Below are 18,464 nucleotides of genomic sequence, written 5' to 3'. Positions count from 1 at the left end.
GCAACAGAAGAATATTTCTGACCGTTAGGTACACAGCAAAAATATACCTCCAAGAAAAAAGAAGAAACTTGCTTACTCCTCTCTTCTCAAAGGACATGTTTCACACCAAAAAAATCCCTCCTTTAAAGAAACTCAGCAGTCACTGTAAAGCAACACTGCTGTGTTTATAGCATCGCTTTGTTTTAAAAAGGCACGGTTTCTGCCACCTAGCTGTTAGATGTAGGCTTTTGTTCACCTACACCTCAGCATTTTAGAGATGAAACTTTACTCGCAATATAAGGCAGTTTTGAAATTATGTATGAAAGCATGACTTCATACTGCTAAGTGCACATATAAGGGGAGCTCTCTACTAAGACAAATCACCTAGGAAAGCTGCAGTTAAAGCACTTTTTAGCACTTCATTACTGAAAAATTAACAGGCATTTGGGGTTTTCTTTGGATGTTCATGGAAGACTGAAAAATACAACTCAGAAAAGCACTGCCCCCATATTCCCTTGCAGTCCCAGGGATCGATTTATCATCTCAGAACAACTCGTCATCTGGGACAAGCACTGTTTTCAATTAAGTATAAGCACATTTAATGTATTTTGCAACCATGAAACCATATATACTTGCAATTATACTTGCAACTATGGAAAAACATCATTTATATTACAGACCCCACCACAGAACAAATCTTTACTTATTAGAGTGAATTTGATTGCTAAATGGAAAACAGTGGTAACAAGAGAATTGCAAATAGAAAGTTTAATGTTGCTCTGGAAAAAAAAAGTTCCAACTCAAAGCTTCTATGCATGTTAGCCTCTTCCTAGCTCAAATTATCTGTTAGAAGCCAGTAATCATGCTTTCAGGCATAATTTCTATACATAAGCTTAACCATTTATCTAAGTTGCAGTGTTATGTCATTTCCATGAGAGCCATCTCCTGCCATGGCAGACCTTCAATCACAATTTCCAAGACAGTGCTTGAAGCATGAACTATAATTTGTAAATCTCCCTATTCGATAGCGTACAGAAGCTTTTGATTATAGTAGTATACATTTCTGTAGTTGCTTACCTGAAAGATAAAGCTAAGGAAATATTTCACTTGGTCTTTAATGGACTGTGACAGCCAAACTGAAAATACTGCAAGCCATGCTTTATGAACCATTCCAAACCACTTTTCCCCATTCTGACTCATGATACGACTTTTCCTATCTGTTAAAATAAGCATTTGGAATGGTAATAGTAACACTGCTGCAAAGTGCCATATTGGTAAAATCCTACATACTGTGTGTGTGTATTTTCCTAAGTTTCTTTTTAACACAAGCATGCACCTACAGACCCCAGCCTCCCATGGGGTCAGGCTACTACATGTGCTACAGCCAGGTCGTACATGAGGCTCCTTCTTGGTATGTCTAGGGACAAACTCACATATTAGTACTCTTCTGAACTGGGATAAAACTTTCTATCAGCAAGCCTGCGCCACCAACAAATTGTACACTGAGACACACTATGAGAATTAGTTATTGAAATAAAAAAGCATTTGGTTTCACATTTTAGCCTATTTTTTCATATAAGCACTTTACACTTTCATCTGCACTCATTGCCTCTCTCTGCAACCTGCCATGTCACTGGGGAAGGACGAGGTCAGCATGGAACATGATGGGAAGACAATCAGTTTGAGATCTTCAGAGCCAAGGTATCTCCTCCAGAGCTACCCCCATTATTTTTAAAAGTACTTGTATTTGGAAGTTTCAGGAGAGTGTTACCCGCTAGAAGAACATAACGACTCTCTAAAAACAATTAAGGCTTTCATTTTCTAAGCTCTTTACCTAAAACAAAGCAAAACCAAGTTAACTCTCCTGTTCTTGGCAACATTAAGGCAACATCACCTGGCTCTGGGTCCTCTATTTCTAATGGAAGACAGTGCCAGTGCTGAACTGAACTGCAGGCAGGCCTGCACTGAATTGCTTCAGAACTTACAAAAAAGAAATTGTCAATTTTTTGCTCTTAGATTCCTTTAAGGCAGCATCAGTAAGTATCTAGTAAACGGTTACTTTCTAGCTTTAAATACACCATTGACTCAGCCTGCCTTAAAAAAAGAGTTGAATAAACGACTTGCTTTAACTGGAAGAAGTTCAGATGAATAATCTTCAAATTAAAGATGCGTGCATCTGATGTCCACTGAGGCTCTTTTACTGAAATTGACTTTTTCTTTTTTTTCTTAAAATAGATTTGCCTGCATGGAGCTTATTTTCAAAAAAAAAAAAAAAAAAAAAGAAGTAGAAAGACCTATATCAAGGCAAACTGAAACTTATCAGAATAGCCCAATTAACACACTGCCTCCGGTTGACAGTATGTAAGCCATTTAGCGTTGAGAATCCACAGCCTCCAGCATTTCTGCCATCATGTTAATTACATTACTAGGGGCTGAGCAGGTGGCAGCAATGAGATTTGAAAAGACAATTCCTTAATGCAAAGGAGTATAACACCTACAGACGCTGCACAGAAGAAAAAGAGATCTATGCAATTATTTCCCAGCACTGTAAATTAATTGCGTGTCTAATTTTAGGCACAGGACTTTCCCGGAGACTTACATCTTGTCTTAAAAAGGTTGCAGGAGACAGGAAAGGAAACTCTCCCCACCTTCCAAAGGGAGTGAGTAGGCCTGCACTGGGAGCCGTGTGGAGAAGGCCTCGGTGGTGGGTGGTGAGGGTAGAGATCCCCAGGCGGTTCCAGTATTGGGCAGATGCCATGCATGGCCCAGTCAAACACACATTTTTATTTCATAGAATCATTAAGGTTGGAAAGACCACTAAGATCATTTAGTCCAACCATCAATCCATCACCACCATACCACTAAATCATGTCACTATGTCAAGCCACGTTGTTATGGCTTTGAGGAAGGAAAACAGTGCTTGTATGCACAGCACGGTGTTGATTAACAAGCACTAACTTCTGGCTGAACAGAACTCAGTTCAGACCCTTGGGCCTATCTGACCCACTAACCACTGCTTCCTAACTACTCTGCTACAGCAAAGTCAGACTGAAAAATGCAGAGCTTGCAAAGCAGAAATATATGACGCTTACGTCAGTTTTGCAAGGATTTCCTTAACAACGTTACTCTGAAACGCCCTGTTCCCTCACCCTCAAATTTAGTGGTTTTAGATTAAACATTTCTAACAAGGACGTAGCAACTCATGGAGCCTCTTTAGTGACTGAACAGGGAATGTGTGGAAGTATCAGGCAGACCTATTGCATTGCTCAAATGCCAGCAATTATTTTATAGCCATTTCTCATTTCTCTAAAGGGAAAAGTCAGGGAAGAAACACAGTATCTGGAAAGTTGCAAAAAAAATGCTGAATCTCTGGGGTGTTAGGAGAAGATGTTTTTATTCCAGATACTCTAAGTCTGTCCAAATAAGCATCTCCTACCAAAAAGATGATCCCCATTTCTTTCCCAGAGTTTTGTTTCAGATGTGCTCTCTTAAAACACAAGTATTTCACATGCACTTGAGATCTGCGCGGGGTTTGTGCTTTCCTATGGACCTGCAACAGCAAACCCTATACCAAAGATAACAGCGTAAGAAGCAGAGGCAGATGATGTGGAACAGGGTTAGTATTCTTCTTTCCAAAGCAAGAGCAAAGGTGCTAGTATCACCTAGGAAGAGAGGCATGCCTTGCCTCTTACAGAGCTCCCACTGAGTTCACCAAGGCTGACACTGGCCTGAAGACCTAAAGCAAGCAAGAAAAACTGTAGCTTTTCAAGATTAAAACATTTTTAAAAACCCCAAAACACAGAAACTTAAAATGAGTACCAGCCACTAAGTGGTCAGAAACCAAACAGTAAACAAAAGTCTCCAAAATAATAGCAGGTCTTGTGACTTTTTGAGTATTCAAGGACTACAACAGACAATGGCTGGATAGGAGCTAGAACAGACACTGAAGATTTTGTGGTGCCTAAGAACAATACTCCCACAGCCCTCCGGAAGGATGCTAATCAGCCTCCTGCATAGAAAGCAAGGAGACAAGAGGGGAGACCCTCTCTAAAGAGCGTGAGACATCTCCTGGGTAGTAGAGGTTAACAGTATCTTCCAAAAAACCTACTCTTAAAAAGGGAGAAGAGACAAGTATGCTTAGAGATTATCAACACTCCATCATTTCACAGGATTGCAGAAAATTATGCTTAGTGACCTCTAATTTCTTTTGCTTTCCAAAGTAAGTTAGAAACAGAAAAAAAAAAACCAACATAAAAACAAGACAACCAAACCAAACAACAAGAAGAAAACCAAAAACAGCTTTGTCTAAACCCCAGCATCCCTGTACAACTCACACACTTGCTTTCATTTCCAATAGCTTCCAAAATGGGGGAATATACATGTCTTAAAAGTAAGGACTGGTTTCATTTCACTGCAGAGACAATTCCCTCAGAGGAAAAAAAGTAAGTCATGCCACAATGCATATTTCAAACAATTTTTTTTTTTAACAAAAGACAGTTTTCATTTCTTAGCAGAGAAAGATCTTTCTAATATAAGTATCCTGCTTGTCTGGATTAATGAAAACAACAAAAAAGTTTCCTACTGTTTTTTGTTCTTCTGACAACATCAACTTCTTAAACACTGTGAAAACAAACAATGGTGGAAAAAGACAACTATCTGATCCAACACCAGACGGCACACCTATGGAGGGCCTTACCACAACCCTGTAAGGCATAGCACAGGGCAAGGCCATCAGGGCAGCCGGGCCACTGTCCTGGAGATGAATTTGGAAAACCATTTCAGCAGCTTTCAGTGGGACCTGCCAGAAAAATGCTTTGGAAAACACCTAGCACAGCTTCAGCATGATGCATGTTGACATGTCTTGCTAGCTGTGGCCTAATAACAGGACAACCTTCTCTAAGACACTTCTTTTTAAAAAGCTTTACTGCAGTTTTCTGATGAAAACTCATGTTTGTAGCTAGCCAGCCTGCAAAGAGAGCTTGAAGATACATTTTAAATGGCGTCATCTACATATAAAGTTGGCATATCATCTAAGCTCACATGAAGGGACTCTGAACACTCAGACCAACAGAGCTTTCATGGTTTGAGATTAAAATGTCTCATTCTCTTGCTTTTTCCTGAAGTTCCTACATATGTAAGCAGAAAGCAATTTCCTCAAAGCCCAAAGAACTTTAATGCAATAACTCCAACAAGCCCTTTTTTGTTATCTAAGCATTTCAGACGACATGCAATAGCGTTCCCTTTCACGCCTCATTTTCTGCACCCACAGCTCTGTCTCTCTAGAGCTTGGCTCCCATGAGGCAGTGGCAGCCATCAATGAGCCCTGCAGCTTGCACCACTGCCCCAACAACATCCCACAATGGATCATGGTATGGGCTGGCCAAGCACCTCCTGACTCTACAGGGATGAGTGTCCTCAGTCAGGTGCTAACAGGTGCTACCTAAGGGATACTACTGAAGGGAAGGGAAAGATTTCACAAAGCAAAATACTGCTAGAGTCAATAACCATGCCCTAATTCAAACCAGGTTCATCTAAATCCATTCAGGTTAATTTTAATTACTATGCAGCTCTTTCTGGGCATAAGCCAAAGGGGTTCACAGCAGAAACGCAGCAATCACTTAGGAGGCAGAAAGCTGCTGTGCTGATCCTGTGAGCATCATGACTTGAATTAATTAGTATGTCGTGCCGCACCTTTCCTTAAATCATCTCCAGCTTCTACAGTCCTGATCTCACATTGACAGTCACTACAGCTGTGAGGGAAACAAAGGGTGGTGGTAAAGCCTCCCCTTGAACAGAGGGAAGTGTACCATTATTCTATCAACGATAACAGGAAAGAAGCTATGCAGCTTAGGCAGAGCATCACCAGACACCCACACTGAGTAACTCTTGCCCCACTGGGTATAGGGGTGTTGTGACCGACTTCCAATGCAAAGTCACCTCCTCAACAGGGCTTAGTGTAAGTGTAGGGCATGTCAAGACTAAACACAAACACAAAAGGGATCGCTTTACCTAATGTTACTGTCACGTCTGAAAAAAAAGCCCCTTCCATTGCATCTTAGCAATAATAGGCAAAAAGCAGACACTAGGAGAAGAAAACGTAGCCTTATTTCACATTCAATCCAGAAAGGATATGTAGTAGGACCATCCTCCATACCCCAGATGCTCAATACGTCTTATATGTTGTTCAGCACCCACAAAAGACCCCGATCCCCCACACCAGGGGTGCTGGCAGTGGGAACACAGCTAAAGACAGTTGTAATCCCGCTCTCCTCTCATCCTTTATGTTCTTTATCATTAACTTCAGCACTTAAGAGAAACACAGCTGTCTTGGCAGGTCATGGTCAAGAAAGAAAGGCGGTTTTGAAGATAATAAGAGCAAAAGCTCCTTAAAAGCCTTGATGACCTAGGGGAAGGATTTAAAATTAATTGCCAGCATCTCCTGGCAGGAAGCACCAGCACAGTATGTCCCGCGTGCCCTGGAATGCAGGCTGCTGTCAGTGGGGTGCTCCCCACAGCTGTCCTCTGCAGGACAGACAGAGGTAGACAACAGCCATCCTGCCTGAAGGCTTTAAGCATCACAGCTTAAAGTCACGTGAGAGTCCAAGAGCCAAATCCTGAACGTCCTCAGACTCCATGCAGCAGTTAGGATCAGTTCAGATTTGGGATACTGCTGTGACGTCAGTAAGCTAGCCTGACACAAGGAAATACTACCAACATGGTAAATAAAGGTAATCATTTTTCTCCTGTGCTTCAACTTGACTGAGGAGAAGAAATCTCTCTCCATAATGATATAACAGTCTGATGCAAACGTTAAGCACAAGCGTTGCAGCAATGAAACATATGCAATGAAAAGCTTGACATATTTTCTGAGCAAGGCAACAGAAAACACTTCATTTACAAGGTACGTGCCCTAACAGAAGGGATGTTTCACACGTACGGAAGAAGGCAGACTACTGACCATGTGGAAAGTGGGCACAGCAGTCACACTTTCCCTGACTAAAGCAAAAAGGCATGTTTCCCTCCTACTATTCTTACCATCCTCTTGCCTAAAAAACAAAGAATTTAGGATCAAATATTTTCATGAGGATGACAGTAGATGAAAACTTAAGTAGGCATGATTGCATTTTCTGAATTTCCAAACCTGCATTATACCACAGGAAAGAGGAAGGAGCACTTCAAGATTTCACACGGCGGCTACTAACAACTTCTCCCCTCCTGCACATCCCTGTGAAGCCCATGGTAGAAGCCCCCCAAAGAGTTCTGCACAGGGACTCATTTAGCACACCAGAGCAAAAGGAGCAGAGATGCTACATTTCCAAGCAGCTGCTAGGTGGTCTTTTTAATTATTATTATTCATTTATTTGATTGCTGTTTGTTTGCTTTAAAAACAAAAACTCGGGGTTTATTTCCATTCTCTTACCTCAGTTAAACTGTGAAATCACAGAATCATGGAATCATTTGAGTTGGAAGGGACCTCTAAAGGTCATCTAGTCCAACTCCCCTGCTTTCAACCATGTTAAAAGAAGGAATATTCCCAATTTTCCAACCCATTTGAACAGAATTCTTTCTAATGAGTGAGGTGGACTTCAGGAGGTTGACTTCCATTAATTTGGAAGGTCCCCCTACACACAAGAAACAGCAATCTTATCTGAGAGCAACAAATAAAGCTATAAAAAAAAATGTTTTGTCAACCAAGAGCATTCTGTGAGAGGAAGAAACAGATAATGCTGACTGTGACTACGGTGGTACATTCCTCATTTCTTTTCTTTGTATGTTCTTACAAGAGCAGAAAAGATTCAGCACACAGTAATTAACATATTTATACACTAGACTTTAACAGCAGCTGGGGTATCCCCATTAGCCTTGGCAACAACATTTAATATTCCACATGTACCATGCCCTCCAGTTACTGTAGCAAGAGAAACCAAGGCCGTCAACGGCCCTCCAGGAAATCACTTCATTTTGATTTAAGAGTCCATCTTCTGACATTCTGTTTATTTTAAAACTGTTTCTCCCAACCTTCCCACTGTTTTCTTTCTCCAACAGGGGTACACCACATACTTTGAAGCAGATGACAGCTAGCAGCTATCACAGAGAGATGTCATCCACAGAAAGCACATCTGCACGTGCCACGTGCATCGCCTGCCTGTGCCACAGCGGCTCTCACCTACTGCTCGTGGCACATGTGTGTGAACACAGCAAGTGCCTTGGCCACCAGTCTTCTGAGAGAGCAACCAATGGAGGATCGAGTGTCGACACAAAATCATCCAAAGGCAGGAGGAGACGGATCAGATAAAATCTGCCACCATGTGACGAAAAACAGAGAGGAAAACAAAACCATGGAATTACTACACAAGGGGGTACGCTCACTCACACTGCAACTAAGGGATGGGTATGAGCCAGAAGTGGAAACAAACAAAACCAGTGGTCTCCAGGAAAGGAGCATTTAAGAGTACCTATCAAAAAAGCAGGGACAATAGGGACCGAGAACAGCTTACCCACAGACATACACCTTGCCCACAAACCTCAAAAGAGAAGCAAATCAGGAGGGAAGAACAAGGCTTGGCCATGAGGTCCAATGCTTCCTCTTCTCTGTGAGAAACAGCCTAACCCACACCAGGGAGCTGACTGTAACAGGGAACACACGTGACTGCAAGACAACTGCCAGGGGAAGCCCCAGAAAATCCAGACATAAAGTTTTACGAGAAAAAAAAAAATCATTTTAATGAAATCTACAGACTATTTGAAGCAAAAATCATTCCAGTCTTGACAAAAGCTGCTACCTTGTTCGTGCTTTCTTTTATTTCCACCCACTCCTCAAATAGTTACCTTCAGTCTGTCACGGCTGCTCTAAATTATTAGCACTTTCAAGTGACTTTTCTGCTTCCTGATTCTTTTCTGCCTCTCTTAGAGGAATAAGAGGAATCCAAAATGTGGTAGATTATCATGACTTCTCAAACATGGTGTTGCAAGCATATTAGTGGCAGATAAGACCAAAAAACCTCAGAGCAGAATTTGAGGAGGAAGTTACAGACAAAATATCTATTATAGGTTTTCTATACCTCAAGTTTGAGGAGAAAAACAGGTATTTTCAAACTGTTCAAAAATAATTTAAAGGTGGAACTAAAAATAACAGGCTATAAAAACAAAATTACTTGGCTATTTTCCATGTCAAGTCATTATTTAAGTTTCTAGACGCTAGCCTAAATGTGGGATTTTCATCATACAATTACTGTGCATGAGAAATTGCCATTTTAATTTCAGTCTGGAATGGGTAGCACTGGCCAAATCAGTCAAGTATAGCAAAGCCCTCTCATTGTACTTGCTTACATCAAATTCTGGTTTAATGGAACATTTATCAGCTTTAGCACCTAGTAACTTCATTGGCTGGGGAGCAGGCAATAACAGATTATGCAATGGATTTTGTTATATTCCCCTGGTGTGGTATGAGAAATATCTCAGAGATTTCCAGAGTCCTGCCTTTCACACCAGCCCCCGCCACAGAGCTGGAGCAGATGTAGGAAGTGTTGTTGTTTGGGCCACCTTGCAAACTGTGGGCTCTTGACAGATGTGCTGGAGCAGCTCCCTGCGCCTGCACCATGAGTTCTCGGCTTCGTGTACTCCCACTGGCCAGCTCTCTTACTCCCAGTGTTTTGGCTTCTTATTGTAATGCGTGCCTAAGCAGCTCAAGAAAAGCATCTGATTTCCCATGAGGGAAATTCCATGTGGCAAACTTATTTTCAGGCATGTTTCTAGCAAATAGAACACTTCTTACACTTTTGTTTGGGGAAGAGCATGACATTTATGTCAACACAGTTTGGGCAATATAAGCATCAGTCTACATATAAACAGCAATCATTTGAAATCTTTGAAAATTTCTTCCTAAAAATAAAGTAAAAAAACCCATGGCCTTTTAATATAAAGCACTGACGATCCAGACCACTGTTCTAGTTCATACTTGCACAGCATTTGTAGGCATGATGAGTTCAAGACTTTCCTGCAGCAAATCCCAAGTGAAGTTCCTATAACCCAGGATTTAAGCAGCTATAAAAAGACATCTTAACTTGAACAAAGCACTATCTTTGGTTGCAAAGTCATAGAATTGCAGAATCTTTGGGTTGTAAGGGACCTCAAAGCCCACCCAGCCCCAACTCCTGTCATGGGCAGTGCTGCTCCTCACCAGCTCAAGCTGCACAGGGCCCCATCCAACCTGGCCTTGAGCGCCTCCAGGGATGGGGCACCCATAGCTCTTACCACCCTCTGAGTAAAGAATTTCCTCCTAACATCTGACCAAAATCTCCCCCCTTTTAGTTTAAAGCCATTTCCCCTTGTCCTGTCACTATCTGCCTGTGTAAAAACTCAGTCTCCCTTCTGCTTATAAGTTCTCTTCAAGTATTGGAAGCTACAACAAGGTCTCCTCGGAGCCTTCTCTTCTCCAGGCTAAACAAGCACAGCTCCCTCAATCTTCCTTCGTAGGAGACATGCTCCAGTCCTCTGATCATCTTCATGGCCTCCTCTGGACCCACTCCAACAGCTCTGCATCCTTCCTGTACTGGGGGCCCCAGGCCTTGGATGTAGTACTCCAGGTGGGGCCTCACAAAGGCAGAGCAGAGGGGGACAATTGCCTCCCTCTCCCTGCTGCCGCTCTTCTTCTGTTAGAACCCAGCGTGCAGCTGGCCTCCCAGGCCTCAAGTGCACACTCCTGGCTCACATCAACCTTTTAGTCCACCAAAAAAATATTTGTGGTGCACCAGAAAGCAAAACACACATAATCTTAGAGAATTTAAAATCTCAGTGCAAAATCTGTCTTGAAAAGAAGCTGTTTCAAGACCACCAAACCTCCTTTGGCAGCCTTGCAGAGAGGATGGACTGTGAGCAAGCAATGTTCCCTCTTGCTCCACAGTTTATCTTGTGCACACTCCCTATCCTAATCCTGAGATCAGGATTAGCAGCCTCAAAGAATTTTCTAGTGCGCAAGCTGACAAAAACATACATTACAAGGTAGAGTGAAAAATGTATCAGAGAGCCTAAGTTAGCTCGCACTTGCTGGCAGGATGAGGAAAGCAGATTCTTCCTTGATTAGCCATCAGCAGCAGGCTCCATAACTCCATCCTAGCAAACTCTGATAAGCTCAAATATATGTTTCCAATATTAACAAAACCAGCATGCTACTCGAAACATAATACTCCTCTGGCCGCTCTGCCATCGTTTACTCTGTTTCGCAGATCTCCCTGGACACCAGACCAGCTGTACTCTTAACACCAGGTGTCCTCCCTAACCAGCAGCACCCAAACCAGCAGCAGAAAGGATGACTTTTCTGTGCTCTCATTCAGACACACACACACACACACACACACACGAAAAAAACACTTAAAATTATGGGAGTCATCTCTTAAATTGAATATCCAAATCAGTTTGTACCTTCAAGAAGTTCTGTCTTCCTCATGATCCATGTTCCCACTACCTGTGAATCTTAGTCCTTTTTGAAATTCTTCCTCCCCAAGCCAAAAATAAACTCAACAAACAAAGCATAAACACATTCCTGAAAGTCATTTTCTTTACATATTCCTCCAGGCTAAAATTTCCAAGCATCATGTGCATTCAAGTATCAAAGAGTAAAACAAGCACACACAAATGGTGCACAGTAGAGCATCATTTTGCATCACTCAGTGGCTCTGATTCAAGCACATCTTTCTATTAATGAAACATAAGATCCATTCACTTTTTGAAATTGCTGCTAGTCAAATAGCTCAAAAAAGACGGAGAACAAAAGATCTTGAATTCCCGAAGTTCTCCACACAGCTTGTAAATGTTTCCCAAGCCACAATTCCCTAGTGCAAGCTTTTGAGCCTAAAACCCAAGAGACAAATAATTGTGGAGAAGGAGACTGCAAAAGCACCAAAACAGCACGGCAATAGAAAGCAGCAGAGCAGTGAGCACTAAGCAGGGCGCACAATGCGAGCTGTTACAATGAGCGGTCAACCTTCCCTTGTACCCACTGCTCTTTGCTGCGCTTTCAGGGGATGGTAATGGGACTTGCCAAAGGGCACGGCTACACCAAGGCTCCCGCTGCCACAAGTCCACATCTAATTGCAGAAGAAAGGCAAGGAGAGATCCAGGAGACTGGGATACACTCCAGGCACTGTCACCTGGAGTCAGCTCCCTCCGGTCCACACTGCATTGCCTATACACCGGACGATGCCACCATACCACTCCATGGTTCTCGGGTTGTCCTTCACCCACTTTGGATATTTATGTTGCAATCTTCCCAGTGCCAGCTTCTGGATCTGCATGGAGCCCAGCAGGCTCAGCTGAGACTCATGCATTTGTTACAACATCTCCGTTGCCCTTGGCTATCAGAGATGGAATTCCCTTTCCTTAGACTTGCTTTCCACAACTCAAAGCCAAGCTCACCTGCTCCAGCTCCCATCACTCCCAGACTACAGAGGGCTGTACAGCAGTCCGCCCCAAATCCGTACCGTGGGAATGTGCCCTCGTGCAGGGAAGGTGCCGTGACGCCAAGCACAATGGATGCAAGGCATTTCGATAACAGTGCTTCTCTGTGTTCATTTTCAATTTATTTTAACTTAGTCCAAAGTACATTTAGGGATAATTCTTGGTTTTGAGAGTAATGACTCTGGTAGCAACAGTCCTGAAAAACAATGGCTGTTGAACAAATACCATGCAAAAAAAATGATGCTTGCAACACCACAACTACTGGCAGAACAGCACAGGAGCCAACCTGAGAAAAGATACCTGGCTGGAGAAAAATAATGCAATGCTTTAATTGCTTTAAACACTGGAGGTGACACACAGGTTTCAGCTGGTTGAAGAAGGTCTAGAGATACACTGAAGGTGATGGATAATCAAAGCACTCTCACTGCTCAGCTCTCCAGGGGGTGAAATCCTTGACCAGGCACGTATTTTAGAAATGTAACATTTCCGGATCTATCTGATGTGTCATAATTCACAGAGGGGACAGCAGATGTCCTATATCACTGAACCACGCACTTAGAAAGAGAATAAGAGAGAACCAGTAAATAGGGAGAAACTCCATATTATTCAGGACACTGGGAAACACCCGAAATGAACAGTGTTTTCTTCTCCATCTCCTCCTTAGACAAGAAAGATTACAGCGAGAAGACAAATTTAAGCACTTTTCAATAGCCTTGAACAGGTCTTGTGGAGATACGGAAAGGATGGCAGTGTAAAATTTTACACTTTTTCAGTTAAATATATTTAAGAGGTGCAAGATTGAATAGAATACGGACTACAAGACCTTGTAATTGAAATCTAGCCACCCTTAATGACCGATACTAATCAGATTTTTCTATTACTGGGACACACAAAAGACTTCAGCTCCCGCCTGGACAAAGCATATAGCTGACAGAAGGAACAAGGGCTGATTTTCCCTCAGCATTTGCCCCCAGCTGTTTATAAGAAGAAAGCCTAGCTTGTGGAATATCTGAACCTCCTTTGAAGATGCTTTAAAGAAAGGTGAGGACTGGTTTCATGCGTGGAAGGAGCATGTAAGGTGCTCCTGAAGTTGACGGGGATGGTCCACACAGGGCATGGCCCATTGCTGGGAGGTGGGGAGCATCACTCCATGCTGCTGGAGCCCCAGGACCCCACGGGTTGGTGGGTGCCACAGGGCAGTCATGGGCACAGCACCCAAGGGGAGACAGGATGCAAACCACATGGGACAGGCAACACTCCACCTCTGTTTGCAACAGTTTGGTGGAGAGGAAAGAAGAAAAGCTATAAAATTATGGAATTACACAGTCATTCATGTACTGCTTTCCAAGGTTTTCGAACAAAGCTGTTTTGCATTCTTTTTTCATTTTGTAAAACATTGCCCACACCTCCCAGGTGAGGCACTGCAATATCGAGGTGGCTCTTGGAGCGCAGGATGCACAAAGCACCATGGTACTTAGTAATGACAACCCTAGAGTCAATGTGAGCCATAAATGTTGGTAACTATAACAAGCCCAGCTTTCCAAAGCGCTGAGTGAGCCAAAAGCCCAATGCATTCCATGGCGGCAGCTCCAAAAAGGAAAAGAAATCAGTCACGGCGGGCCAGCCTCACACAAAAGTTTTGCACGAGTAAGGACAATTCAAAGGGTCCTAATTAGGAACAGCCAAACGCATCCTCGTGATTGGGTCGGGAGGCTGCACACCAGCCCTGGTCCCACAGCCCCGGCTGTGGTGAGGCTGTTACGCAACACGCCAACAACACGCTGCATTCACTGTGGACCAGTTTGCTGCTACAAAGGCTCCATTACTGTGAGCTCTGTTTGCAGCACCCTGTCCGAGGATGTCCCCGCTCCCGGTGGGTCGCAGGACAGCCACCCGCTGGGCTCAGCTCTGCTAAGCCAAGAAGCAGGTAGGTGCAGCACTTTGGGCCACTGTTACCAGCAAGGGGTTCGATTTGTGTGTCCTTCTTTCCACTCCTCTTTTCTCAGCTGTTCCATGAAGGATAACACACCCTCTGGGACACAACCTGTATGCTGCCTGCACACCTAAGGCCCGCAACTCGGGAGGCTATGCTGGGGTTCTTCTGAGACTTCAGCCCTGTAACACAGATGGGCTTCTTCAGGATGAGCCACCTTTCAAGACCCGGAGCAGCTTTTTGGTTTTGAACCCCAAGCCACTTACGGAGCGTTAGCTGCACAGATGAAGCTATCTAACAAAATACATACTCCCACACCTCAAATAAGATGCTGTGATCCAGTGAACGCTCCTCTTTCCTTAAAAACACACTGCAAAACTTTTCTTCCCCTCCCATCCCCATCCCAAGACCCCTCTGACATCAAGCCACAGCAGCAAGCAAAAGCCAATGTTAAGAGAGGGAGACAGAGGCACAGATAGGGGAGCAGCTGCCAATTTTACGGCTTCATTTAATATCAATTTCAAAAGTTTACACAGTGGAAACCGTCTAAGAAGTGACTATGGGAATGCGCACACAAAACCCAAGCTTGTCAGTATGTAGAGAGAGTTCGGCCGCTTGCTCAGCTGAGCAGCGGGAAGAATCCGTGCACGTATCTAAAAGGGGCTGGAAACTTCAGCAAAGCTCTCAGTAACAGGGCTACAGTGCCGCAGGAGCCAGAGCCCAAACCGGTTAATAAGCAGTCAGAAAGTAAGGAACGAGGCGATGCGAATTAATTTAACTAAGTAGCGACCGCACGAATTCCGTCAGCTTCCCTCGGCTGGGTAATTAAACTCTCTTTTATTCCTTCCCTCTTAATTAAAACCGGAGGCAGCGCCACAGCGTCGCGCTGCTACACAGGGACGCGCCGAGCGCTGCGCACCGCGCGGGCACCGCGCCGCTCCCCGCCCGCCCAACTTCCCCGCGCTCCGATTCATTCCGCGCGCTGCCGCTCGGGGGGAGACCGGGGGCGGCCATGTGAGCCGCGGCGCCCGCCCGAGGAAGCCTCCAAACCCCCGCCCGACCCCGAGCTTCTCCCCCTCCACGCGGTGCTCAGCCGGGGGCCGGCTCCGCTCCCCGGGACCCCGCGTGCCCCGAGGTCGGCGAGCCCCCCGCACTTGCCCCCTCCTCCCGCCCGGCTCGCTTACCCATGGCTGGCTCCGGTCTCCCGAGCCGTGCGGGGCGCCGCGGGAAGCAGGCGGGGGTTCGCCGTGCCGGGCTGGGCTGAGCCGGGCTGGGCTGGGCTGGGCGGGAGGCGCGGCGGAGAGCAGCGTCCGCAGCACACACACTGCCGGGCTCCGCTCGCCTCGGGCGGCTGCGGCGCGGCCGGAGGGGCGGGGACGGCCCCGCCCGCACCGCCCGGGGGCCCGGCCCGGCCCGGCTCGGAGCGGCTCGGCCCGGGGCAGGGAGGCGGAGCGCCGCCCCGCGACAGCGCCGGGCAGTGCTCCGGCCGCACGAGTGGGGTCTTAGCTCCTCGCGCACTGCCAGAAGCGCAGCGCAGCTCTGGGGGAAATGGGAGGGCAGCCCCAAGAGCCAACGGGGTGGGTTGGAGGTGTCTGTGGACACATGGAACCCTACCACACAGATGCGATGCAGGCGGAAGTCGTCGTGTTGCCCAGGTCTGCAACATGCCAACAGGTGTGCAGCCGAGCGGCAAAGTCAGAGCTCCTTCCAGCCGTGCTGATGTTCTGGGTTGAGATTCCACCATATTGCACCATTAAATTCAGGGGAGGCTCAGGTTGGATATTAGGAAACATTTCTTCTCAGAAAGAGTGGGGAGGCAGTGGCCCAGGCTGCCCAGGGAGGTGGTGGAGTCACTGTCCCTGAAGGTGTTCAAGAAGCGTGTGGATGTGGCACTGAGGGACATGGTTAGTGGGCATGATGGTGATGAGCAGATGGATGGACTATGTGATTTTTCTGGTCTTTTCCAACCTTAATGCTTCTGTCCTTGTGAATAAACACCCTTGTCATGTACTCTTCATTGTATTCTGCACAGCTGTGCCCAAGGTAGGCCTGTGCATGGAATCATAGATTCACAAAATGGTTTGAGTCAGAAGGGACACTTAGAGGTCCAGGGATGGGGCATCCACCACCTCTCCGGGCAACTTATTCCAGTGCCTTACAACCCTTATTGTAAAAAACCTTTTCCTTATATCCGATCTAAATCTCCCTCTTTTAGTTTAGAACCATTTCCCTTTATCCTATCACAACAGACTCTACTAAAGAGTCTGTCCCCTTCTTTCTTACAGCCCCTCTTTAAATACTGAATGTCTCCACAGAACTTTAAACTCTTCCCCAGCAGAGCCCAGTAAGCCATTTTAAAGAGAGAGAGGAAAATATCATATCCAAACTGGTCACTGGCAAGCTGTTCCCGGTCTTCTTGGTATCTAAAGCAGATGAGCTACACAGCTTTGAAAAAGGAGATCATTATGGAAATAGCACATGACCCTTAGTGGCACTAAATAGCACTGCAATAATTGAATCATTAAGGTTGGAAAATGCATCTAAGACCATCTAGTCCAACCACCAGTTCATCCCCACCATGCCCACTAACCATGTCCCTTGGTGCCACATCCACATGGTTCTTGAACACCTGCAGGGACAAAATCCAGAAGGAGCTGAAGGCAAGTGGTAACAGCACCCTGCAGTGTTCAGTTTAGTATCAGGAGCAGCTGATTCTGGTTCTGGCTGTGCTTGTGGCCGTGGGCACCCCTGCCCTGAAGAGAGCCAAGGGCCATCTTGCATCCGAGAAGCTGACCAACATGCCCAGTGCCAGCTGCTGAGTTTGTTGGCTTGCTGCAAAGCACGAGGGAAGCATTCCTCTAAGATGTGCTAAGGCAAGAGGCCTGCTGTCCTTGATGAGTGTTCCCGAGGGCTGCTGCTCATTTTCCCTCCAGAGCACAGCAGAGAGCAGCTGTCCAAATATTGGCCATGGCTCTGCAGTCAATGGGGATTTCCACTTGAAAATCCCAAGTCTGGCGGGCAGAGAGGTGTGTGGGGCTGGGGTCAGGGCTTGCGGCTCCTTGAGCAAAACGAAAGGACAGCACTCAGTGAGGCCACAGAGGCAAGAACACTCGTCTGGAGCTTCTGCAGGACTGCACATAAGAACTATGATGCCTGCAGAAATAGCTACTGCTCACACAGATTGTGCTCCACACCCTCACGTTTTTATCCAGTGCAGAATTGGGAGGAGAGACAAGCGGAGGTTCTCAGCAAGCCCTGGTGGCCGAACAACTCCTGCATGGGAAGTTATGCTGGAAGCCAGACTGATCCCACACTCCTGGCACCAAGGGGTAACAATGGGACTTGGTGCTGTTGCAAGTTGGATCTGTAAAAGAGAAGGTGAAGGTTGCAATTCTGCATTGATTGATGCAATTTATTGCCTATGCAGGGTGTTTGAAACCTTTTCCATAGCCTGGGTAACAAACTGCAAACATTTCTGTGTTTGCTAACAGTGTACTCAGTGGTTACTCATGAATATTTCTTCTGACTACAGCGTGAGCGGTGCCAATGGGCAGCAGTCATTTCCAATTTATAGAAGGCTGGAGTATATAAGGAGCCACTCTTACGCTTGATTTTACAAAACCACTGCAAATCTCCAAAACCATGTAAAACCAGGGCCTTATAAGCCAGCCTCCCTTTCAATGCTAACACAAGTGTATTTTGGGTTTAAGGGAAGCAGAAGTGCTAACATCCGATTTTAGTTCTCTGTCTTCTCTGTGGCCTTCCTCCATGGGTTTGGCACTCCCCTCTGTACGGAGCTCCTGAGATTCCCCACACAGCCAAGGCTTGCTGGTGCCCTTCTCTCCCATGCAATCTCCTGCTCACAGCGGCACTACAGAAGCCATGGATGTTAGAGAGAAACAGGATGACAATTGGATCCCTTTGTACTGTCATCTGCGTGCAATGGAGCAGTGACCTTTTCGTGCTTTGAACTCCACATCTCAGTGTAGATTAAGGAGAATGACTCATGCTCTCCTGTGTCATTTGTACCTTTTATGTGAAGCTGATCTGCTTTAGACTCTGACTGCTGCTATCAAAACCCCTTCACAGTGCTCAC

At 45.5% G+C, this 18,464-nt stretch overlaps 1 protein-coding gene across 2 annotated transcripts in view; it reads right to left on the bottom strand.

The window, feature by feature from the left end:
• GPM6B (glycoprotein M6B) overlaps positions 1-15,743 on the bottom strand; it is a 112,501-nt gene extending 96,758 nt beyond the window's left edge. Inside the window, exon 1 of one of the 2 annotated variants that reach the window (XM_021410349.1) lies at positions 15,553-15,743. In XM_021410349.1, the coding sequence (XP_021266024.1) occupies positions 15,553-15,556 (4 nt within the window). In that variant the 5' untranslated portion in view covers positions 15,557-15,743. The remainder of the gene's footprint in view (positions 1-15,552) is intronic. The other variant, XM_021410384.1, reaches the window with a different exon arrangement.

This window comes from Numida meleagris, chromosome 1 (genome assembly GCF_002078875.1).
Source record: "Numida meleagris isolate 19003 breed g44 Domestic line chromosome 1, NumMel1.0, whole genome shotgun sequence".
NCBI classification, from domain to species: domain Eukaryota; kingdom Metazoa; phylum Chordata; class Aves; order Galliformes; family Numididae; genus Numida; species Numida meleagris.
The sequence above is the reverse complement of the archived record's forward strand: the minus strand, read 5'-3'. Positions and strand labels throughout refer to the sequence as shown.